At 41.8% G+C, this 25,687-nt stretch overlaps 1 protein-coding gene across 5 annotated transcripts in view; it reads left to right on the forward strand.

The window, feature by feature from the left end:
- The window catches only part of DLC1 (DLC1 Rho GTPase activating protein), a 242,579-nt gene extending 217,593 nt beyond the window's left edge, over positions 1-24,986 (forward strand). For all 5 annotated transcript variants that reach the window (XM_075091412.1, XM_075091411.1, XM_075091414.1 and 2 more), the window contains 12 exons: positions 1,512-1,593; positions 8,829-8,892; positions 11,707-13,133; positions 14,275-14,451; positions 16,370-16,529; positions 16,762-16,960; positions 19,352-19,565; positions 19,970-20,084; positions 21,008-21,229; positions 21,933-22,150; positions 22,328-22,501; positions 23,029-24,986. In XM_075091412.1, coding sequence (XP_074947513.1) covers positions 1,512-1,593; positions 8,829-8,892; positions 11,707-13,133; positions 14,275-14,451; positions 16,370-16,529; positions 16,762-16,960; positions 19,352-19,565; positions 19,970-20,084; positions 21,008-21,229; positions 21,933-22,150; positions 22,328-22,501; positions 23,029-23,149 — 3,173 coding nt within the window. In that variant the 3' untranslated portion in view covers positions 23,150-24,986. The remainder of the gene's footprint in view (positions 1-1,511; positions 1,594-8,828; positions 8,893-11,706; positions 13,134-14,274; positions 14,452-16,369; positions 16,530-16,761; positions 16,961-19,351; positions 19,566-19,969; positions 20,085-21,007; positions 21,230-21,932; positions 22,151-22,327; positions 22,502-23,028) is intronic.
- The last annotated feature ends 701 nt before the right edge of the window (positions 24,987-25,687 follow it).

The following is a 25,687-nucleotide window of genomic DNA, read 5'->3' on the forward strand; positions in this document are numbered from 1 at the left end:
AGAGGTGAGAGCAAGAGGAGAGAGCAAGGCCAGCCATACCCATTGAAAAGACAGCTGTCCTTATATGAAAACAATATACCATTGTCCTTTGCAAGCCCCCCTGGCAGCAGCAGCAGCAACAACAAAAACAGCAGCAGCATAATTAAGCATTAAAAAAATGGACACATGGAGACTATCAACTTCTTCCAAGCCACCTCTCTCACTTAAGTTCTCCCATATCTCTTCATGTGGGCACTCTAAGGTCCTAACTTTCTCAGAGGAAAAACTTGCATCAGCACTGGTGAAAAATAACAGTTGAATGTGCTCACTGCCTTTACTTACACGTTGAACTTAAAATAGTGAAGGGGAGACCTGTGGAACAATTGGGTATAGTACAAGAGTTCTGAGAAGTCACCTATACGGAGTGGTCCCGTGCAGTACACACTTAAAATGGAGCTTAATCAATGAGCCTTTGTCAGTTGCTTTGCTAAAACTGCAGTTTTCTGTAGAAAAGCTGGAATTTCTTGCATTTCACAGAATTTGTCACAAATTGTTTATTCCTTGAGGCAAACCCAGGACAAATGGTTAATCTGAGAGGTTATCTATTGGTATAAAAAAAAGCCGGAATATTAATTGCCTTTCCACAAATTAACACCAAACCTATTCTTTTCATCATTTCAGCTCACTCTTTCCTAGTCTCTGGAGATTAAAATATTTTATAGAGAGTCACTTGGACCAGGAAAATTGTATGCAAGTGCAACAGTATATTCGGAGCATGTTCTTGTATTGCTCTGTGCCCTGAACACCCAGTGGGCTTTGGTGGGAGTTTTGGCTGTGCAAGGAATGCCGGATCAGGACCTGCATGACAGTCAGGAATCTGTGGAGGACAGTAAATAATATATATGTGGTTACTGCTTCAGAGCTGTAGTAAATTTTCAGCTCTCTGCCAACATTGTTTCCTCCCCCTCACTCTCCCAGTTGTTTACCTAAATAATCTCTTAAGGAAAGGAGGCGATATGGGCTCCGTGCAGCTTGGCTTGCTTTCATTTCAGTCCATATCTCATAAATGTTGTAACAGTGTCAAACTTTTAAATAGCTTGATTAACAGCCAAGGAGATTCTGTTTTTCATTCTTTTCCAGAGATTTGGGGTTTACTGACCTTTTTTCTTTAATGTGAGATATTAGTACTTTGATGGAGACTGTGTATTTATTTTAAATAAAGCCAGCCTGAATCAGTTTATGCTTCTGATGTCAGATGGGGAGCTCACATTTGCCTCTTTCTCTCTCCTGTTGTTTCATCTCTGGTTTGCTCATTTTGCCCCTCCTTATGCCTACGAACTTTGAGTTATCAAAGCTGCATGTCACAAGCTTGTACATGAAAAGGAAGCATTTGAGACAGTAGCATGTGTTTACCTGAGAAGTGCCAATCACTGGCATCTTGGTGAGCTCAGCTGGAGGCAGCTGGTTGTTCTGAAAGAACTCACCACTGGAAAGAAGAGTAATTTTGATTCCATCTGTCTCTATTCCTACAGATCTCCTTTTTCCAATTGATATTGCTCTAGTCAAGCGAGAGCATGACTTTCTGGACAGAGATGCTATTGAGGCCTTATGCAGGTAGGTAAAAAAAAAACCAAAAACCAAAAACACTGCCCCTGCATTCTCAAGCAACACTCTTCCTGTGTAATAGAAAGTATAACCTGCAAAAAGCATAACCTCAAAGGAATTACGTACCATTTATTTGAGACCTTTTTATTATCCAGTATCAGTCTGTGGTTTTCATTCGAATAGTATATTGGGCTAAGTAATGCTGGGGGATCTTATTTAAAACAAAGCTGGGAGGAAGATGGCAGAAGTCTTTGTGACAGGCATATTTTTTATTTATTATTCTTAATTTGCTTTCATCACTAATGCCCAAATTAGTAAGGCACACAGAAACAGACCTGCACTGGCTACAGCCATCTGCACATACAACTGTAGCATCAGTTCCCACCCGGGAATTATTTTTTGGGAGCAGTATTAGCAAAGCCATGCTGCTGCACTTCATTACTCTCCTTTCTTACCTTAGTGAGCAGCTATGTATAGAAACAAAGCAAAAAGCTACATATACAAACCCTCAAGCTGACCTCAGCGCATCACCCTGTGTGTGCCATGGTCACGGAAGTGAATGTGGGTTTGGCTGTAAGGGATAACGTGAGCGAATCTAAGAGTTCACCACCACTGCAAAGGCTGGCCTGACCTCAGCCATGTGCTCCCATTACGTATCTTTGGTTTTTATGGGCTCCTTCCACAAACCAGTTCAACTCACTCTGCAAAAAGAGTCTTAATTGTTCTCTGCTGTGTTAGTAAGATAAATCAGCCTGTGGAAAGGCATAATGAACTTCAGAATAGGCACAAAGGATGGGGCAGCACCCCCAGCCACCTGCAGGGGCAGGAGAAGGGATGGGTAGAGAAAAAGAGGGAGCAAGACTGGCCTCCTTGTCTGTGGCAGCATTTTTTTACAGAACTACAGCCTCAGTATCACTGATTTTGTCATAAAAGCAATTGCAATGGCCCCGTCTGACTCTAACCCATCCATCAGTTACCTCCTCTAATGTGAGTCCACAATCCTAAATAGCAAAAAAATGCCTTAACTTTTCATATCTCCTATAACCTAGAAATGTGTGCAGTTTTCTGTCTCTGCCCTCCGTTATGGCAGCTTTCCAAATTGTCTGTAAAATGAATGCTTTTGGATACTACATGCATGATGTCTGCAACTCTGAATGTCAGTAATTCTAATGAACTACAAAACCTTTTTAAGAAAGGCTTTAAGTTTATACTGTTCTCATGCCATCACTGCCATACTTGGAAGGGAAAGAGAGGGACTGGAATTTAAAGTTCTTCAGAAATATTTACAAGATTTTCAAACTAAGAAAACAGATTTGTTGTCCAGTCACTGAGAGGGGAAAAAATCTCATTAATGTTAAATCCACACTCAAGATGTGCCCTACTCAAGGGTAGGGCGCCTATTCCATCGATATTAAAATGTGATGCATCTGTGTGCTTATTTGAGTGCTCTGGAACTTGTGAAGTCATTGAACAGAAAGTACAGCAATGTGAATAAATGCTGGTTCCCAGAAGCATGGTCTTCCCTTGCCAGGAAAACAAAATACAGTCAAGCCAGCATATTTTGGACCTAGTACTCGCCTGCAAGAATACTCTTTAACCTGGCATTATTAATTTATATAGGAAAAAAAGGCAGCAGATTGTTTATCGCCGGTGCAAGTAACACTATGCCCTCCATATCTCTTTGAGATTTGGTGCTAGTGTAAGTTTGGTGCTAGATAAGAAAGTTAGCACTTTTTCTGAACTCAGAGGACAGTAAAAAGATCTGTATCCTAAGAAGGGAAGCTTATATTGTAAGCATTCTAATAAAGGTAAGCAAACCAAAATGGTGTGGGTATACAGATATTTTGTGAAACTAGGAAGTTTTCCATAAGTTTGCTAATTGTAAAGTAACCTCTTAGCTTTCAGCTTCAAATTTTCTGTGTGGTATGCCTAAGAATCCACAGGTCTTACTGTAGTTTGAGACAAATATCTTAAAGTTTGAACTATATAATTCTGAAGCCTGTGATGTATATATCAGAGTTATCTTTTAAGATAACTTTAAAACTTTTAAAGCTAATGTTTTTCCAGAAGTGTTCAGATCCCAGCTCAGAATAAAACTGAAGTAATTCAGTTAATCATCTCGGATGTCTGAATTTGGCCCTTTACTCTTTCTGTTAGACAAAAGCAGTACATTATCACAACATTTCCACCTTTAGATTTTTTTTCCCACATCTCCTTGTTTAATTTTGTAAAGCTTATTAAAAAACACTGAGAAGGCACATCGTTTGGAATGCTGCATTTCTGCCTGAAGCCTGGGTTTATTTTGATTCATGCCATGGTCAGTGTGTAAACAGTAAAGGGTTTTAATCAATAAAAGACTTAGAGCTGCTTCACAACCTTAAGTCTATCACCGTGTCTTGACTGAAAATGAGAATAGTTTTGGAATCCTTTGTGGTTTTAGCATGGAGCTAAATGAACGCTATATGCCATGGATGGTAACGCTGAGAATCTGCTTTTGCTTCTAACCACACCAGTGTTCTGCCAGCAGTTCTAATTACCTTGTTCCTAATAACTGCATGTGAAGAAATAACTTTTAAAAACACTGTAGAAATCACAGTGGCAGGGATTTTTTCAAAGTTTGAAGCTTTTTGAATTATAGTTTGTATTGGAACAGTTTTGTAAATTATCATTTAATGAACTTATTAATGGAAGCAGGAAAACTAATACAACTTCAAAAACAGCTTATTAGCATTTTGCCGAATCCCTTGCTAAATGTAAAAGCTATCAATAGCCACCCCATTAAGGATTTTCGTGAAAAATTTTAAGTGAAATGTGGGTTGAGACTTGAGTTACAGAGATAGCATATGGCACTTGGTAACAGTAGATGATAGATGGTTAAGAAATGTCATTTAGTGATTTTATCCTGAAACGTAGGGTTAAAAATGTTAAGAGTGATGACTCTAATGAGCTAGGATGCTTCATGTAGTGACTGCACAAAGCACTACTGGCCTTGGTTTCATGAGACTTTATGTAGATTAATGGCTGGGAGTTTATCTCCAGAGGCTAACTGGCTGCATCATGCACTGATGAACCTAAGTACTGCAACATGCTTATCCTAGAGGTTGTTGCTAAGTACAAAATACATAGCAAGCCATGATGGAAATCCTATTTAATCTCCATATGCGTAGCTAGAAAACTGCCACACTATATACGCAGGAGGTTTCTTAAATCTTTTACCATCAGGACTCCTCATCCAAGAAATTGATTGTAATGGATTCGCATGAGCAGCACTCAATGCTCGTATCATTCGGTTTGTAGAGAGCTGGCCTCCTTTGCAAGTTAGAACATGCAGGTGAACCCCAGGAGCCAGTGGTGAGGCTGTCCACTGCAGAGAGACAAGAAAGCCCTTGTATCATCAATTAGTTACAGGTATAATGGAGTTGGAATTTGCCCTATAAGAAGGAGTTAAGAATTTAAATCCATCAATAAAATACTTCAAACTTTAAAGCTACATCATACAGCTACTCAGATTTTAAAATTGTCATTTTAAATGTGTAAATCTAATATTCAGCATTGCTGCCACTTTTCTTGGGTGCATGGGGTAAGAATCTTCTGTTAACGAGAGCAGAATGAGTTATCTGAGGTTCTAGCCAACGTAGAACTGACTGGTATCTAGGTTAACAAAGACTTCACATCTTAAGCCCATATTTTAATTTATAAATTAGCTGAAGTTAGCTGTTCCCATTGCAATTCTTGATAGTGAATGTCTTGTTCAGGCTACCTTTCTTAAAAGAAGCTCAGGCTAAACTAGTTCAGCCATTTCTGAGGAGGAGACTGTGAAAAACACATCGTTTGCTCATTTCTGAGAGAAGCTCCAGTGCCTCATGTTTTGGGAGCGGCAGGTTCAGGCTTCCAGTGTAGTTGCCACTCAGGGCTGATACGGGTCAGTCTCAATTCAGGGGCTGGGACTGAGAGGCAGGTCCTGTTGCATTGTTCACCCTTAGGAAGAAGGGTTTTGCAGAGCCAGGGTTGAGGAGGGTGAGAGCCTGGGTAGGCATACACAGAGGGTGAGGTAAAGTGATGTCTTGGAGATAATACAGTGCACAAGAGTAAGATACCATCAGGATGTGAAGATATATATAGAGAGGGCTGACTCAAAGGCATTTATCTGAATGATGGGAAAGAATATTATCTTGTCATCCAGACAGTCATCCAGAAAGTGGCCGGGGCAGGAGGCATTGTAGAAATTGAGACGGTGAAAGCAGCTGTAACTGCTGTCTGCAGCAATCCTGCCCCATCCCTCCATCTCCCATCCTCTCAAAGGTGTTGCTGAGGCAGGTTTGGGCAGAATAAGATGGAGCTAAAGAACGAGGCAGACCTGCTGGCTCTCAATAGGGAGGTAGTAGGTTGACTTTATACCTGGGAATGGAATTACCAAAGGAGAAGGTCCAGAACTGGAAGAGAAAATTGCGGTTCGTTAATAAGCATCTATTTCATAAGATGATCTGTAGAAAATTAATGTGTACTTCTGTGCTTAAAAAGTATTGCAAAGCATACGTGAAGGTTAATGACAGTTGTATAGGTAACCCTCATCCTTGCAAAGCCTAAACTTTGTAAGCTTAGCTTTGCAGGCTCAATAATGTGTTTGGAAGGCAGTTTTGCATATTGTATTGTGTTTTCAGTGTCCTACACCTCAAGGAACTGGGCACTGCTGAACTTGAGCAGAAGTTAAAGCAGGATGTGTGATGTATGTAATGAAAGTTGCAGACCCGAGGCAATTGCTGCAGAGCTTTAGGTTTTAAAAGGGAAACTGGTTTTGTGATGAAATAATGTCAAATGTGTAACAGAGCCTTTATTTGCCTCACTGTTATTGTATTTAACCTCGCTCATTGGGGGTTACCTTATCTTGCCTTCACACTCATTTTTGCAAGGTATGCGCCAGCAGATTCTTTTTTTTTTTTTTCTTAAACACCCTCTGTGGAAACAGAGGTCTTTGCTTTACCCTTTTCCACCTATTTCAGGGTTTTAAGGAGAAAAGTCTGGGGATGTAATCTTTGTGAAATCAGAGATCGTCTTTATTAGCGGTCAGACAGGCTGGAGCTAGATAAAGCCTGATACAGGGATTTGGTGATAACTTCTCTCTGCATAAGTCAAAGGTTGCAACACTGTGAAAATTGTAAATTATTACACAGTATAGAACTAAAGCCAGTTTAATATTCCCTGGTCTTGAGCTCCTGGAGTTTGAGAGGAGAAAGTTTTTATAGCAGAGAGAGGGAGGTGGCTTTCTGCTGCTGTGTGGCCTCTTAAAAACCAAAATACCGGTTTTGTTGTGTAGCGTGTAGCTGGAACCTTCACCCTTCACCCATGCTGAATTTCCTCTGAAATTCACTGGACTTGTGCATGTACCCACCAGCTGCAGCCAGCAGGACTGAGCCTTCTGCCTTTTAAAGTCAGAGCAAAGATGAAAATAGAGAGAACTGGATAACTTTCCTAACCTGCCACTGCCCTACTATTTGACCCATGGCAGTTCTTCCTGTTTCTCTTCTTTTCTGCTGTGTTGTGGCTGGCTCTAATTATAGATCAAACTGCTTTTTTTTCTTCACTTCACGACTGCAGCAGAAGCACCAGTAGGAGCTTTTCCATTTTCTTTGATGGCCTCAGGATCAAGCCCTGTGTAAATACCATCTGCAACCAATCCTGTGCATAAAAGGCAAGGGGAAAGAGAGGAAACTAGTAATTCTTCCTGTGCACACATTGTCTAGATTAAAGTTACAAGTTTCATGAATCTGAAAAGACTTATCTGATGCAACAGGACAAGTTAGCATTTTTTTTTTATATAGTTTTTCAAAGCTGCTGATACAGGCTCTTCTTTACACTTTGCTCAAACCAAATGAATTATGTGAAAATTATACAACTTCCTTCAGAATGAATTAGGCTTTCTAAGGCTCAGTTTTCCTCCTGTTGAATTTGGGCTGTGGCCCAGCTGAAGGAAAGGGACGGCTCCGCTCCTCTGCCTCCCCTCTGCACACGCTACCCGTCATGCAGCTCAGAGAACTGAGGAATCCAGCCCAACAAAGTATTGGAAGATTAGTTTTCAGCTTGGTTAGTCTCCTCATCCAACCCACAGTACAGCCTCATGAGTGGAAGTATTAACACCAAATTAAGACCAAACCATTGCTTCCGTGAAGCTGCTGCTTCAGCTTTTCTGCCTTCTGCATCACACCCAGCCTGTTCCTGCCCTTTGCCATGCCGTAGCACCAGCATTTCTCTAACCAGACTTTACCAGTGCAAATTTTAGCTGAGCCATGTCCCTGAAGCAGTTTCTGGGGAGGTGAGGGCTGGGAGAAGGGCAGGAGACCACAGTAGCCTAAACTGCCGTGGAGCTGTGTGTTTAACAGTGCCAAGTGTTGCTCTGCTTTAAGCTGTCTGTGCTCACACTGAGCTTCTGGGGGAGAGGGGAAAAGAGAATTGTTTTTGTTTTGCGGATACCTACCAGATCATTAGCTCATCAGGGAATAGAGGGATGCTTACCTACATTCATACAGTACTTCAAGATATGCATCCAGACTGCTATTGCATTTCACAAGGAAGCTGGTGAACTAGTGTTGCTGCAGCAATTTATTTTTGTTTGAAGTTTAGTCCGTCAGAACAACATTTTTATGTATGAAAGAAACTTTCAGTTTAGGAAGGAAAAATCGGGTCTGTGTTTCGGGTTTTAATTCTTAAACTGGTGAGTTGTCTTGTCCCAGGACTGTACTGAAAATTGTTCACAAACAAAATAGACACCTAATAAGTGGATAATAAGTTTTGATCTGGGAGATTTTAGCTTATAAAGTACAATTTTAAAGCAGCATGCATTTTTCACACAGGCACATGTACGCAGTGTCAAATAAGAAACCTTTTCTGTTATTTTCAATCTGTCGAGACTGATTGTTTCAGGGTTCAGATGTCTGCTATTTAAACAAATGTAATTATTACAATTCATTGGATATAATGCGCTTCTCAGTTTAGCCTAACTTTCCGTTCAGTTTACTTTGATTCAGGTAATTGTGACAAATAGCCATCCCTCCCTCCCTCTGAAGTTAGAATACAGCCAAATGTAATGGGTTAATGGTTAAGTATAATTAGGGCTCTAATTGAAGCTCTGCTTGTGGCTATTTGTATGCAAAGCAGTTTGGGGACAGCCTTCACAAAGCTTTTGAACTGGAATAGCCTGTGTCAAAACACTGGAGTGTTCTCTTAATATGGTTTCCTTTGCTTTGCAGGCGCTTAAATACTTTAAACAAATGTGCAGTGATGAAGCTAGAAATTAGTCCCCACAGGAAAAGGGTAAGTTCCTTTAACATCTTCTGTTACAGCATTGTACATTAATAAAACTGAAAAAACCCACCCATCTAGCAGATTGCTTAGCTGCAGTCGAGGATAGCACCTGAATAGAACCTGGCAACGAGACACAGTCAAAACTGCTTGTGTTTCATTTTGTGTTCTCACTGAGTGAAAACTGCAGGGCTTGGCTGGAGGTAAAGGTTGTTCGTCTGGCAAACTCTTCCCCAGGATGCTGCTCCCAGTCTGAAAGGCACTGGGCTTCTCTGCCTGCCAGTGAGGTTGCCCATGTTGTAGCGTATTACCTGCACTCAGGCAGGACTGTAAAGAGTAGGCTTGATGGGAGAGCTCCTGGCCAGCCCCGATGAGCTGACCTGAATGTCTTTGGCACCATCTTGGTTCTTTGGCATCATGTTAGAATTGTATTATTCTATTATGATGTAGAGAGGATCTGTTAGACTGTGCCTGGCCTGCAAAGGAAAGAGGCGATCCTTTGTAGGATCGGGCATATTGTTTCCTTGGTTTCTAATTACATAGCTCAAAATTAAAGCAATATCTTTACAGAATACATCAGCTACCTTTTTAGAAAGTTTGTGTGTTTCCAGGGAGCTCAGCTGGAATTGTGTGTTCCCTAAGTCTTGAGGATCCCTGTGGAGTGAAATGAGAAATAAGAGAGCGCCTACTGTAATTTCAGTAAGGTAGTACCAGTAGAAAGCGGAGTTATTGGGGTTTGCTAGTGAGATACCACTCAAGAGCTGTCTTAAAACTATGTGTGTGTCCTAGGAGGGATCAGTAGTTGATACTGTCCCCTGGGATATGACAACTGCAGATAAAGATGGCTGAGCTAAGGCAATACAATGCTGCCCTACCCTTAACAAGAATGCATACAAATGCTCTGAGGTTGTTTACCAGGAATTAATCCCCTCTTTCCCTATCTGTTTGTGGTATGTTGGAAACAGCATCCAAGCTCCAGAAGATAACACTCTGAGGCAGCATATGTAGGAACTCTTTAAAAGTAGGGGTAGACAGCTGGATTGCCGTTTATGACTGCCAGAAGATTTCTCCTCCTTGTTCCTGAACCTTGTTAACACTGGAATGATCAGTATTGCTGTTAGAGGTCAGACCAGACCCGACTTCAGGTCCAAACCCCAGATCTTCCGGAGTCTGGATGTTACCTTTGTTTCAGTCCTTCCTGATTTTCATTCACCACCCATGTTCTGGCAGATGGACTTGGATACTATTCCCTTTTGTTGTTGACTTCATTAAAATCAATACTTAGCCTTTAAAGCTTTTTAACACTAGGGGAAAATTGTGCTGACAGAAACATATGTTTCCTTATGTTTGCACTGACCTCTTTGCAAATTAAGAGCACTTTACTGCACGTTTTTTTTCCAGTCAAACCACATTCACCACCGAGCCGCCATTATCCATTGGCAGTTTCAGGTGACTTTTCTCCTCCTGAAAGCTTTAAATAAGCAAGCTAGTCCTCTTAGGTTTTCATCTGAGTCATGGACAAAAGTAGTTTGTAGTAGTTAGGAAACAAAGAAAGTGATACTTGCTCTGTGTCTCGTGTGTATTTGGTTATAAAAAACAAATATGGTGTTTCACTTACTTTCCTGAGCTGATGAAATGTGCTATAAAAAAAAAACAACCACCTGATATATGAATAATTCACTTGTTATTCAGAGGATAAATGTTTGTGTTCCTGGCACACAAATAGTTACAGTTTGGGGCGTGCTTGTGTGTTTGTTTTTAAATGAAAGCAATCTAAACAAATGAAGTGAAACTCATGGAGTTGGGTGGCAATTAGCGTTTCCTACTCTGAACACCAAAGGTTATTTTGTGGTCTCATGGTGTCATATTAAAATATCTTCATTGGTTTTATTCTTCCAACATGAAATTTTCCAGATATTTGAAATACCAAATCTCTCAGTCCCAGGATCATTCCCTTTCAGTATTTCGATGAAAGATTGTAGGCGTAAGTGATATACGTGTAATTGTGCCCTCAGGCATTTCTCATACATCAGACATCATCAGTGGAGATGTTATTTACAATTTACTTACGTGCTATACTGTCAGTGAGCTCTTGCTGCTTGCTATCTGTGAGTGTTAAAGTTTGCCTGAAGCGAGACTGAAGTACAAACTTCACACGACATTCTTAAAATGTTAGCTGCTAGCCCGTGGGAGGAAGAGTGGACCAGGTAAGAGCCTGGAGGCATCACACTCTTGCAGTGCAAGAGCTTCTTTTGCTATCTCATTAGTCACAGCGCGGAGACCGTTCAGACTTCCCGAATGGGTGAGGAATTAAGCCGCTACAATTCAGAATGTATGAGGAACATCTCATAATGGCAAAGAGGAGTATAAACACACAGCCACTATCAACAGAGTGTAACTTTGGAGAGAGTCCAGAGGGTCCCCCAACCCCTGACTGACTCCAGTTTAAAATTTTATGCATGCCAGGAATTTCCATTGATCTGAGGGCTATCCGCTGTGACCAATTAATTAAAAGTCTATGGATACTAGGCTTTTTAGAAAATAGCAATTTAAAGCAGATTGCATTGTTTGTTTCTTTTTACGAAGCATATATCTTTTGTATTTAAAAACTGTTAAAATATATTGCCTGTCCCATGTTATCTTTTCCTGTGGCAGGCTTTATGGCCTAATCTTCCTCTCCCTGAAGTAAAAGACTGTTTTCACTTTAAATTCAGCAAGGGCAAGGTCGTGCTTAAAGCAGTTTAGTGGGCATTGTATTTAAATGCAGCGGCCTTTGCTGTTTGGGCAGTTTGCAAGCAGTACTTTCAGGGTTGTTCTTCTTTGCAGAGCGAAGATTCGGATGAAGATGAACCTTGTGCAATAAGTGGCAAATGGACTTTTCAGAGGGACAGCAAGAGGTGGTCGAGGCTTGAAGAGTTCGACGTGTTCCCTCCAAAACCAGACTTGAATACCCCCTCCCCAGAAGCTCCTCACCTTACTAACGCGGCAAGCCGTGAGAGCGTGCTAACAGACCTCAGCGAACGCCAGGAGGTGGCTTCTATTCTGAGCACTAGCAGTACCAGCAGCCACCAACCAACCCTGCAGAGCGAGGCATCTACCACAAGGACAAACTCGGTCGTGAGTGTTTGTTCATCAAGCAATTTCGTAGCAAATGATGACTCATTCAGCAGCCTGCCCTCACCCAGGGAGCTGAATAGCTTCAGCTTCAACACGAAAGCCAATGAGAAGAACGCCAAGTCCAAAACAAAGAGCCTGCTCAAGAGAATGGAGAGCCTGAAAATCAAGAGCTCTCACCATGGCAAGAGCAAAGCTCCTTCAAAGCTTGGCCTTATTATTAGCGGCCCCATCCTGCAGGAGGGCATGGATGAAGACAAACTGAAACAACTTAACTGCGTGGAGATTTCTGCCCTCAACGGCAATCACATCAGCCTCCCCATGGTACGAAAGAGGAGCGTCTCCAATTCCACCCAGACCAGCAGCAGCAGTAGTCAGTCAGAGACGAGCAGTGCGGTCAGCACACCCAGTCCTGTCACACGAACACGCAGCCTCAGTGCGTACAATAAAAGGGTGGGCATGTACCTGGAAGGCTTCGACCCCTTCAACCAGTCAACATTCAGTGACGTGATGGAGCAAAACTTCAAGAACCGGGGAAGCTTTGCAGAAGACACCATCTTTTTTATCCCTGAAGACCATAAGCCTGGCACTTTTCCCAAAGCACTCTCCAATGGCAACTTCTCCCCAACAGAAGGCAATGCCTCTGTGAACTGGAGGACAGGGAGTTTCCACGGGCATGGCCATCTCACTCTCCGGAGGGAAAACAGCAGCGACAGCTCCAAAGAGCTGGGCATGGGGAAAAGGCGCAACTCCTCCAGCTCAGTGAGCAGCCGCCTGAGCATTTATGACAATGTGCCTGGTTCGATCTTGTATTCCAGTACGAGCGACCTGGCCGACCTTGAAAATGAAGACATATTCCCAGAACTAGACGACATCCTGTACCACGTCAAAGGGATGCAGAGAATAGTAAACCAGTGGTCAGAGAAGTTCTCGGATGAAGGGGACTCCGACTCAGCGCTTGACTCCATCTCCCCATGTCCTTCCTCTCCAAAGCAGATCCACCTGGATGTAGATAATGATCGAACAACACCGAGTGACCTTGACAGTACGGGGAATTCGCTGAACGAAACGGAAGAGCCTGTGGGGATGCAGGACAGGAGGGACTCTGGGGTGGGCGCATCGCTGACGCGGTCCAGCAGGTGAGATCATGAGCGCTGGGACTTGGGTTGGCCCTGGTGAGGTCCCAGCCCGAGTGGCTCTGTAGTGTGCAATCGAAGTTGTAGCCATTCGAGCACGCATGTGCTGTTCCCGTTGCTTCCCAAAACAATTATAGGCAAGGGAAATATTTATACAAGCCTTTTAGACAAGTGATTCCCACACTTTGTAGCTGAATGTTTGTATGTTCAGCCTGAGTCGTCATTGAGAAACAGCCCACTCAGCAAGTTGGTGTTGGGAGCAATGTTAAGGCGGTTCTGGGGGATGATAATTCTTCAAACTGAAATGTGTGGGAGGGAGAGGGACCTCGAGCAGGATTATTCACTTTTTAGGTTGGCTAGGCGGACCAGTGTAAGTATGGTCTGTTTTGTGTCAGTGTGTACTAAAAGCCTTGACTTTTAGACCGTTTCAAAAAATTGCACTTTTCGGTAGCAGGCAGTTTCTTAAGAGCATGCTAGGGCATTAAATCTGCAGGGAAAATGAAGTTTGTTTACTTTCTCTTGATCGCTGTAGCACAGAGGGGGACTGGGGGAGTTCCAGTGGCCTCCCAGTTTCTGCTGGGAGTTTTACCCTGGGATAGATGACTGTATTTTGTGTTGTGATATGTAAAACAAGGAGTTGAATTCTTTCTAGCTTTGTTTCCAGTTTTCCTTTAAAACTGGTGCAAATCATTTAGGGCCCAGTTTATGCTGGCATTTAGTCCCCTACAGCCACCTGTATAAATTTAATGGGACTTCTAGAAGTGCTTAGTTCCCATTTGATGTGTCTTAAAAATTTGGGCCGTTCTTTTATTAATGGAGTTTTTGGATTCCCACTGCCTTAATACTGAAGGGGCTTCTGAAAAAGGGTGTTGGAGCCATCGGAGGGTATCTGATAGGGCAAGACCGTGTAGTTAACACTGAGCTGTGGGTCAGCTCAGAGTGCACATTCCCATCTGAAGCACCTGCACGTGCTGCATTGCACCGGGTGAGGCAGAGACGCTGCCGGCTGTTGCCTGTGAAATCTCAGAAGAGGGCGGCTGCCAAGGGCAGGGAGCTCAGCAGTACATTTATGGTAATTCCTGCACGTGACTTGCAGAGACGTTTCAGTGACCGGTCCTTGCTCTGTACCCCGTCTTCTCCGCAGGCATAGGCTGAGGTGGCACAGCTTCCAGAGCTCCCACCGGCCCAGCCTTAGCTCAGCGTCGCTGCAGATCAACTGCCAGTCAGTGGCGCAGATGAACCTGCTGCAGAAGTACTCTCTCCTGAAGCTGACCGCTCTCCTGGAGAAGTACACGCCTTCCAACAAGCATGGTTTCAGCTGGTAAGGCACAGTGCCATGTGTAGACAGGCACAACAGTTGTGCTCGTCCTGAGCAACTTCCGGAAAGACAGAATAAATCCCTCCGTCCCTCTTTTTCCATATTTGCATTTCTTCCTCCAGCCTGTGCTGATAGTGATTTGTGGATTCCTAAGACAGGGCTAAAATCACTAACCCTTTACGTAAGTGTAATCTTATTAGGCTTGAGAAGAATGTTTACAGGGGGCATGTGAGGGAACAAAAGCAATGAAGTACAGGCCAGCTTTCTGAGCAGGAAGTTGTCCTCTATCCATAGTGACAGAAGGACTGGTATTTTATCGAGGCAGTTAGCGAGCTGTGGCACAAACCTTAGTAGATCTTAACAGGCTTGCTCTGCCTCAGTTATTCTTAAATATTTGCATTAGTTTCTCTATATAATTATGTAATTAAATAATGTACATTTCCTTTAGTTCTGGTGTCTCATTAGCCAAAATCTATCTCCCGTCTTTGAAGCACTATAAATCCAGTTAACTTGCAAAAAAGAAGGGGCCTGGGATGTGGCAAGAAAGGTTGGGAGAACCATAGATTTTTTGTAGGCAGCAATTTCTGCTGTGGCCAGGTGTTTGTAACCCAGTTGAATGTTTTTTGTTGAAAGAATTAAATAGAAAGCTCTTTTAGTATTGTGTCTGCAGTACAGCCTGCATAACCTTCAGGATGCAAAAGACGCAATAAAATTTTTCTTCTCCCTACCACAGGCCAGCCTCCTCCCTTCCCCAGGAGTCATAGAGAGTATTTAGCTTCAGCATCAAAGTACCTCCTGTTCAAAGGCTGTTATTATGTCAGCCTTTCTAAATACAGAAGTTGTTTGTTCTGAAAGACAGAAATAAGTATTGACCAGTTATCCCTGCATGCTTCAGATTCTCGGTGGAGATCGCAATGTGTTTTTTCACATTCCATTGGCATGTTTTTTGACAAAGCAAGTATTATTCATACATGTATCAATAATGCCCTAAACATTACTATACGGCAATACAAATTGGTTCTGTTTTACTATGTAACAGATTATTCAGCTGTAAATCTAATGCACTGTTTGTATAGCTGTACTGTATATTGAAATGTTAAATAGGTCTCCCTGTTTTCTAGTGCTACTGTGTCCAAATAGTTGTTGCACTGGAAATTAGCATTTCTCCCTGTTTAGGAAAATGATCTCAATATTTTCACATTTTAATGGCTTTTTTTTTCCCCCTTTATGAAACCAATACTCTTGGGGACCTGGGGGTAAATCATTCTTTTGTATTTAGCAACTTTTTCCTTGGAGTCATAAGCAGATGGAAAGGCCTCTCATTGAAACGGGAGTGGGAGGTGGGGTTAACAGCAGTCACTGGCTGACAAGGAGGGGGGTCCCTCAAAGGGGTTGTTTATAGAGCTGAAGTTTTTAGCTGACAAACTCAAATGTATTACATCAGTTTCCTGCTGTTATGCACACTGGTGGGTGGTGGACCCAGTTTGAGGACTTTGCAGAACAAGTAGTTGACATACAAAAGCTCATTGTTCAACTGCCCATCTTTCCCAAAACCTAAAGAAGCAGTGTTATAAGGGGTCACTGACCACAGGATTTATTTTGACTCTTTAGCAATTCAATCTGGCCCCTGCAGTTTTACCCTGTAGCTTTTGTCCTACTAATATTGATAGAGTAGCACCACATTAATACTTAAAGGCAGCATACTGCCCCGAATGTCAAGCCTTTCTCTTAGAGAAACTCTGCTCTCTGTCCTCTCACCCTTCCCAGCCCTGAATGGATTAGCTAATTTATCCTGTCACTACTTTTCATATTACTAAAGTGTTTCACTTGTTTTTACTGACTTTCTGAATTACTGGAAATACAGAAGATAAATGGTCAACAGAGGTTTAATTTAATTGTGTCATTCCCTTTGCGTAAATAGGGCAGTACCAAAATTTATGAAAAGGATAAAGGTGCCAGATTATAAAGACCGAAATGTGTTTGGAGTACCGCTGCAAGTCAACGTCCAGCGCACAGGGCAGCCTCTTCCGCAGAGCATTCAGCAAGCCATGCGGTACCTCCGCAACCACTGCCTGGATCAGGTGGGTTTTGCAGTACTCTCATCCCACATGCATGCGGCACCCAAAGCCCAGCCTTCCGTTAATTTTTATTGTTCCTGGGTCAGACAGAAAAAAGTAGACTCAAAACAGATAGTTAATGCAAGGAAAGTTTCCCATTAAATTAGAACCCATACATAAGAAGCTAAAGAGCATACTTACGTTTTAAATTTGCTGGACTCATTGTAAATGTATTTACCTTTCCCTATATATTTAGGTTGGACTGTTTAGGAAATCTGGAGTCAAATCAAGAATTCAGGCTTTGCGTCAAATGAATGAGAATTCAACAGACAGCGTCAACTACGAAGGCCAGTCTGCTTATGATGTAGCAGACATGTTAAAGCAATTCTTCCGTGATCTCCCTGAGCCTCTCATGACCAACAAACTCTCCGAGACCTTCTTACAGATATATCAGTGTAAGTAGTGAGATTTCTACAGCAGATGGCAAATGGTTATTTGTGCAGCAAGGGTGGAACTTTCTAATACTGATCCTCTGGGCACAACACATGTTGCATATGTTGGTCTTTGCCATTTTCCAGCAGCCATTATAGATCAAACTGCCTCATAAGGAATGGATTTTTGATGTTCGAGCTGTATAATGATTTATAGTACAGGTTCTTGCATTTCACCTTTCTGTGTAGTTTAGGAGCCAATATAAATCCTCCATCACTTGCTATAGAGTTTCCTCTCCTCTTTGAGCGTACTTGATATTACGGTTTGAAAGTAAGCCACATCTGATGTGGCTAGGTAGAGGAGCTGTACAAACACTACACAAACAGACTTTGGGGCTTTCAGGGGGGTTGAAATCCACTAAATTACTAAGGGTTTTTTTGAAGAGCAAGGCTGCCAAAGAATTTCTATTTTCTGATAATTCATATTCTTCTATCCTTCACCACAACTTTTGAAAACCACCTTTAAGTTGAAAGCTTTTCTGTTACTGACTTGTAGCTATTTTACTCATAGGTGCCATGAAAAGGAAGTGCTTAGAATAAATCACATCAAAAATGGAGTTTATCAATGCACGTGAAAAGTAATAATTGATTTTTCTGAGATGGCAGGTTCAGCTCCAGCATGGGAGACATTCTCTTTTTTGAGCTAGATAAATTGTGTTCCCTGTAGATGTTAATTTTCTGCTGGATCTTTCCAAGCAACACATTGTCTTTCAAAAGTTTTCTTCAGCATTGTTTCATTGGGAGTTCTCTCACTTTATAAAACAGCCAAAGATGAATTGATGTTTGGTGACCAGGACTTAAAGCTTTTTGAAATATTCATGGGGTCCAAACTGATTGATGCAATACAGGCACCTCGCTGATCCTGTGGTTTCTCTCCCTAACATCACCCCAGCTTTCTCCCTATGTATTCTTCCCATGGTAGCACAGCTACAACAGAACTTGCTGCAAAAACCACTTCTTTGAGCCCTTGCTGTATTTTGTGCCTTCCTTATGACGATGGTTAACAGAAAGGTTACAGGAACTTCCTTCAGAGCTCCGTAGGTGGACGTGATGGTTTAAAATAAAAACATACATACCATTATTTCAGTGCACACATTTTTTTGTGTGTTTGGATTCACAGAAGGTTTATGGAGAAAATTAGTCAGACTCTTCACTTCCGTGCATATTAAATAGCAACGCTTTGTGGGTTTAGTGCCAGAAGAAGTTTGACAGAGCACTGCAGAGGTATCTGTTCCTTTCCTTTTGCAGGTGGTAGGTCTGAGGATTCCCCAGAGGTGGTCAGGAAGCATTATCTCTGTGTAAAGCAAAGAGCCTTAAAGCAGCTGTAAATTTTGTTTCCTGCAAAGGATGAAATTTCTCTTTGCTTTGGTGTTATGCACCAGGCTGTGCACTGGAATTGTCCACACATGGCTTAAATGTGCTTTGAGCTGATTGAGGGGAGAGTGTGGAAAACAGTGGATTTTTGCTTAAAATTGGTTTCTGAGCTCACCTGCTAGCCTTACAAGGTTGCTGAAATCCAAAGCAAATACCAGTTAAATATCTGGTTAGCACCATGTGTATTATGAGACATGCAGTGAGGGTGGTGTGGTGCTAATGATGATATAAATGCTCCAGGACTCAGACTCTAATGTTGTCTTCAGAGGCGGCTTATTGGAAATCCCTTTATAAGACACAGATCTGCTCTGGGTTATTTCATTTTTCATTCCCTTCAAGTTTGGAGGAGAGGGCCTTATATAAAGACACACATCAAATTTTTCCAATGGTTGTTTGTTGTTAGTAACCAAGGAGCTGGTTAATGGTATGGGGCTTCACATCGTTGACTCTCTTTTTCCACCGCATGACTTTGAATGATCTGCTCAATAAAGCAACCCTCTGTGTTTGGTAAAGCACTTTCTGGATATTTTATGACATCATTGTTGAAAAGGTTTGCTAGCCAACTTATTTAATTAATTCACCTATTCTAAAATGCATTCATGTTTTGAATTTCTTTGAAAGCCAAAGAATTTCTAAATTGGCTGGACTGTGTTTGCTTGTTCACTGCCTGACTCCAGGCTTCTGTCATTCTAGTGCATCTGTGGGAGCATGTAGCTGTTGAAATTAAATCTAAAATTAACTCTGGCCTAGGTACAACTTCTTCTTGCTTGCATTTCTTGTGAGGCAGGAAATAGCTGAGGGTAGTTAAACCAGTGGGTTAAAAAAAAATCCCTTCATGTTTCCTACGAATGGTATGCGTCCTGAAGGAAATCACTCCAAACTCGAGTCAAATATTTGAAGCTAAAGTTTGCTTTGGGATGCATTCATGCTGTGTGTGTGGAAAATCAATGGGCTGATGAGAGAATTACTAATATTATGCAGATGTGCCAAAGGATCAGCGTCTCCAGGCTATCAAGGCTGCCATTATGCTTTTACCCGATGAGAACAGGGAGGTCCTCCAGATTCTTCTCTATTTCCTGAGTGATGTCACAGCTGCAGTGAAGGAAAACCAGATGACACCAACAAACCTGGCCGTCTGCTTAGCACCTTCCCTCTTCCACTTAAACACTCTCAAAAGAGAGAATTCTTCCCCAAGGTATGTCTCTGGGGAGCAGGGCTCACCTCTGCTGGTCCACTACCACAGCTAGCAGTGATATACAGCAGGCACAGTGTAGCATTGAGCCCTACCAGTTGTGATCACGTTGGACACCTCAGAGGGCACCGGGTGTAGAATGGTTATGGGATCCTACCTTTCGTTAGGGGTTTGTTAAAATATAAGAAAGTTCATAAGAAGGAAGAAATGGGGGATTCCAAAGAAAAAAGTTCAGATGGAGTAGTGAGAGAAGTCGGTAATATCATGCCAAGATTTGGTCCCAGACAGCACTGCCCTAAATCAGCAGCAGAAGTGGGAGTCCTGCCATTTTCTTACCAAGCGTCTCTCTTGCTCTGCATTAAATAATTGGATTTGTGTGTGTATGTGTGCTCTTCTCCCCTGTGAAGGGTGATGCAAAGAAAACCAAGCCTGGGAAAACCTGATCAGAAAGACTTAAATGAAAATCTGGCTGCAACCCAAGGACTAGCTCATATGATCGCTGAATGCAAGAAGCTTTTTCAGGTAAACACCTATTTACAAAAATTGGGTGAAATATTGGCCAACGTGGCTTAGATGTGCTGTATAATGGAAAGCTAGGAATGTCTCTTTGTTTTAATAAAGTTTAATACATGATAAATAGCTTTTTAAAAAACTTTGTATCCTGATTTGGGTGCATTCATGAATTAGAAGTGGTGCCAGAAGGAAAGAGATTTGTTTTGTTGGCATTGGTGCTCAAAAGTCATGAGGAATTTATGGGGTTTGGGACATTTTTGTTACATCCAAGCTGCATTTGAAATATGTTTTCAAGCTTTTATTGTGCAGCTATGAGGGTTTGTGAAGTGCAGCTCTAATTACAAAGCAAGAAGCTGTTTCCAGGAATTTCAGCGCTTGTTTTATACTTAAATTCCCAAGAGTTAGCAACACTGGGCCACAAAAGCATCCTGGAATGAGACATTGTCAAACCTAGGTTGAAGAGTCTGTCGGAACTAAAGCATGCTCCCTCTAGGGCCCGGGATGGAGAACCAGACAAGTCTTGATTCCTGTTTTTTCTCACTGTCATTGAATCTTTTCAGAGCCCTCAAATGAAGACATGCCTGTCTCTTTTCTTGTGGCTGACAACTGATCCCTCCTTCCTTCAGTCTGCAGGATAAACTGTGCTGTGGGAATGGATCTGAGTTGTGTAGTAAAGAGACATTTTCCACAGAATTCCAAAATTCTGCAGAAAAAAATGAGACACCCCATAAATGAGAGACTAATTTGAGTTAAATCAAAGTCAGGCTTAATTTTGGCATTTCTTCACACTGAGTGCTTGACCTGACACCTAAGCGTCCCACCACTTACAAAACTAGTGTACCCATCTTTCTGTGGCTATCAAACTGCTAGACTAACTCTGTGATTTCGGGAGAGACCTGCAAGAGGATGATTTCACCCTTGTCACCCCTCAGATACCTGAAGAAATGAGCAGGGGTCGGAACTCGTACACAGAGCAGGACCTGCGTCCCCTCAGCCTGGAGGAGCTCCGGGGCGGCAGCAGCACCGCCGAGCCCTCTGACTACCACTGCTACCTCCAGGACTGCGTGGACGACTTGCTCAAAGAGATGAAAGAGAAGTTTAAAGGCTGGGTCAGCTGCTCCACCTCAGAGCAAGCAGAGCTGGCCTACAAGAAGGTATGCACCCTGACACTCATGCCACACCTCTGGTTTTTAGCTCCTCTTCTCTAATAGAAGCAGGTTTTTGATATAGGATAGTACAGAACGTTTAGTGCACACCTTTACTTTGCAGATAGATTTAAGAAAAAAACCCTTAATCTTCTGACATAGTTACACACCGTCTAAAAACAACATGTCTTTCAGCAGTAGTCAGCTAACATGCACTGATTTGTGTTCTTCTGTTTATCCAGCCCAGGAATGTTCACTGTATTGCATTTACAGGCCTTCACTCACATGTGCAAAGTCTTGACAGGCTGAGTGAAGCCTCCAAGCACTGTCACTATGCAGGAAGTAGGAAAGAAGTTTCTCAGCTCTAATCTTGCACAGTTCAGAGCTAGCACAGGGAGAATTGTTTCAATGAGATTTAAGTTATTAAAAAAATAAACTTGGAAAACTAGGACGTTTTTCTGTAGCATCACAATTTAATAGTGATTAAACATACTAGAGAAGATAACTGTAACTTAAAAATAATTTGGAAGTCAGCGTAGAGATACCTTTGGCTGTCAGGAAAACAACCTTAGTCTGAGCTTACAAAAAGCCTAGTACAACACATACATATGTGTGTGTGTATTTAATTTGCTGTATTTAGCCAACACCAAAATAGGAAGGAAAAGAAAGTGTAAGGAAGAGTAAAACTGAGGACTCTGCTGATTTTCCCCAGGTATGCGAAGGTCCCCCACTCCGGTTATGGAAAACTACCATTGAAATCCCAGCTACGCCAGAGGACATTCTAAATCGTTTACTTAAAGAGCAGCATCTTTGGGATGAAGATCTTATAGATTCAAAAGTAATCGAACCTTTGGATAGCCAGACGGATATATACCAGTATGTCCAGAACAGCATGGCGCCTCAGCCAGCCAGGGACTTCGTAGTCTTAAGGTAAGGCTTTTAAATGCGATGATGTTTGTATCCTACACATATGGCATCCTTGCTTATGATTTCTGTATAATGTAAGTTATATAGGTAAATATCTATTCGTGCGTAATTTGAAGTCTTATTAGATGTTTGAATTACTGTTTGTCAAAGATAAGACTTTTTTTCTTCTTTTTTTCTCAGAACGTGGAGGACAAACTTCCCCAAAGGAGCTTGTGTGCTTCTAGCAACCTCAGTGGACCATGACCGTGCTCCAGTGGCAGGTGTTAGAGTCAATGTGCTCCTGTCTAGGTATCTGATTGAGCCCTGCGGGTCAGGAAAATCTAAACTTACCTACATGTGCAGAATTGATTTAAGGTATTAATTTCCACTTTGTCCTTTTGTGGTGGTAATTCTTCTTGTATAGTTTCTGTGTAGTCAGCACAATATTTAGATGGTTCAACAGGCTTTAGCTTGGCCAGTAGTATGTACTTCTCAAAGGCATGCACACAGGTCTCTCAGATGACACAGAAAATTGGCTTCAGTGCCCATCTAACAGCACATGTGGTTTGTTGCATTAGAAGCCTCTATTGTGTGCTCCACCATAGCTGTTGGTATATAATCCCTCCCCTTCCTCTGACAGATGTATTTACATGTTAATTTTAATATTAAGTTAGTAAAGAGGACCAAGTTCTCACAAAACGTCTTATAACTTTTCCGTGCTGAGGCAAACTTGTTTTTGAGCAAGTCTGTGTATTGGTGAGGCTGAGCTGAGCAGTAAGGAGTAATAAAGAGATTTCCCGGTTGGGCATTTAACCAGCTAGATATGTATCTGATTCTGACAAAGAAAATGCATGCAAAGTTACTGGTACCTACTTCATCATTACTTTTTCTCCATGCATCAGGGGCCACATGCCAGACTGGTACACCAAGTCTTTTGGACATTTGTGCGCGTCTGAAGTCGTTAAGATACGAGACTCTTTCATTCATCAGAGTCTTGAGAGCAAGGAAGTAAAATCCAGGTGACTACTGAAGAGGAATAGCCATGCGCTCCACACCTCAGCAACGTAGATATTACCCAAGACTGAGGCGCATCCACTGCAGACCGGACTAGGGTACCACCTGCAAGTCATGTCATGAAGGGATGACAGCATGAGAACTTGACTGTGAGCATTACTATAGGACTGTGGCCATACCATACACTTTAAAGCTGCTTCCTGTCTGTGTAAGGTCTATAGTGTAGGCCTCGACTGGAATACATAGGAGGACTGTGAAAAAAAAAAAATTATTGTACTATTAGGTGGTTTGAATTGCTTCTGAGAAGCAAAGTTCTTTAAATGCAAAATATATTATGACATATGGTGAAGGCTCATCATTCCCATGTGAAATACTTAGCTTTATGTACATACCCATGTCATTTTATTGTTATGCGTTGAGGGACTGGTGTATCCACTGGAATAGTTGGTACTCTTCAATGTGTTCTCACTGAGATAAGCAGAGAAAGGTTTGCACAGAGATTAAAGTGTGAATGAGTGTGTTAATGGTTGAAAGAATAGCAGAAGTTGAATTTGAAATGTGTCTGGTACACTGATAGGCAACCAGAATGGATTTTAGTATGCTGGATACAGTTCAACCTAGAATGGGAGTCCCCTGTGGACCAGGAGTAGCCATCCTTCCCATGTGCCGGTTCTGCATTTTCCTCAGCTGTAACCTTGTTAAAAAAACTAAGCAGATGTTACAAGAGGCTTGCTCCGATCACTGTCCACTCCTTATCCAGATGATCTTTTAGGAGTGATTAGCAATTCTATAGCAATTTTAAGTAAATATACTTTTGAGCAACGTAGCAGCTTAGAAATGAAACGCCTATGCAACGGTGAAGAGAGCCAGTAATGTCAATTGTTAATTTGCCAAAAAATGTTCGTTGCTTTTACTCCTATCTGCATTAACTATAAGTGTTCTAATGAGCTTTTATATATTTTACTGTATTCTAATGGCTCAAGCGGAAAAAGTCAACACTGGAGTTGCGGTGCCGGGAGGTGGCAGGGCTCCTGCAGCAGCAGGTGGGGTGAGGTGGCTAGGAAGAGTTGCACAAACTCTCTCCCTTTCTCTCCCTCCTCTGCCTGTTTTCCTAAAAGCTGCATGTTAACACGAACAGAACCTGGATGTGAGCAGTTTGGAGGATTATATTTGGGAGCAAGTGTAGGAGGGTAGGGTTTTGTCTTGGGATTTGTTGGGTTTTAAACCCTTTGGAACATTCCCCCCTCCTTGAGAATCAACTTGTATGAACTGTAGGAAGTCTTGAGGTCCTCTAGGAAGGTGTCTTTCTGTAGGTTTTACTGTAAAGGTAAAGATTTGCTTTCGAGGTGCAGTATTAAGTGATAAATGTATTTTGTGGCTAGGGTATGAATGAGTTGCAAGATGGAGTTTTGACTGAGACTTTGTTACCATTGTCAGTATTATTTTAAGCTTTTTGATGAAGATTTTTTTTATTATGGCAAATAATGTAGTACTTCCAGTAACAATGTTCCTCATGAGTAGGAAAACCTTGTATATTCTTCTACATCAAACTGTTTTTGATTTGTAAAATTATATGTTGTACATACCATTCTATTGTAAACATGTATACTTGCCCACAGTGTACTGTCAAACATAGATAAAGCATGGTAAAGATTATTTAAAATATACCTGTATTTATACCTCAGATATTCTTTTTGGGTTTTTGTACCTCAAGTATGTTTTCTATTGTAAATGTGCTTTACATGACTACGATCTACGTGAAAGAAAAGAAAATGTTTAACTTGCTATAGATGTCTGTACAGAATATACTCAATAAGTGCACTATTAAATGTTTAAAATTGGAGAAGCGTAATGGATTTTCTTTTATTCTTCTTTCTTCCTTCCACTCTCGTGCCCAGAGGAGGAGGCATTTTTCTTACCACTGGTTCTTCACATACTGCAACAAACTGCGTAGCCACCCCTGCCCTATCCCAGGTCAATGGGGTTTTTAGCATTGTTAAAGGCAGATATCGAAGCAATTTCAAAATTTTTGGAAGACAAGCTTTTCATGATGGCAGACAGCTGGACAGAAATACTCCCCAGACAATAGCTTCATATATTTAAAAGTAAGAACAAACCTCTGTTTTGCTGCTGTCTTGTGGGACGGTACTGTTGATTTTAACAGGGAGCAAAGCAAACTCCTACTTGATAGGCAGCTGTATGTGATGCTGAAAAATAATTCACCGCTTTCCTGTATTCTGTAAGGTGAACTAGGGCAAAACGAGTTGTGGAGTCATAGGTTCACTTTAAAAATGCAAGTGTGAAAGTAATTGGAGAAAGTTAAAGCACACACAGCAGTGAAATGAAGCCAAAGAGAAGGCCAGGAGGATATACAAACAACTGACTAAGGTAAAAAACGAAGCCAAAGACAGCTGTTAATTCAAGCAACTTTAAAAAGTTTTTAAAGTCTTAGCCAACAGAAATATAATTCGGGCATCTGAAAGAGGATTTCGATTTGTGAGGCTTTTCTGACAGAGGCTTGTCTGGAAGGAGGCCTGCTGCCTTTCA

Source organism: Phalacrocorax aristotelis, chromosome 4 (assembly GCF_949628215.1).
Source record: "Phalacrocorax aristotelis chromosome 4, bGulAri2.1, whole genome shotgun sequence".
Lineage (NCBI taxonomy): Eukaryota > Metazoa > Chordata > Aves > Suliformes > Phalacrocoracidae > Phalacrocorax > Phalacrocorax aristotelis.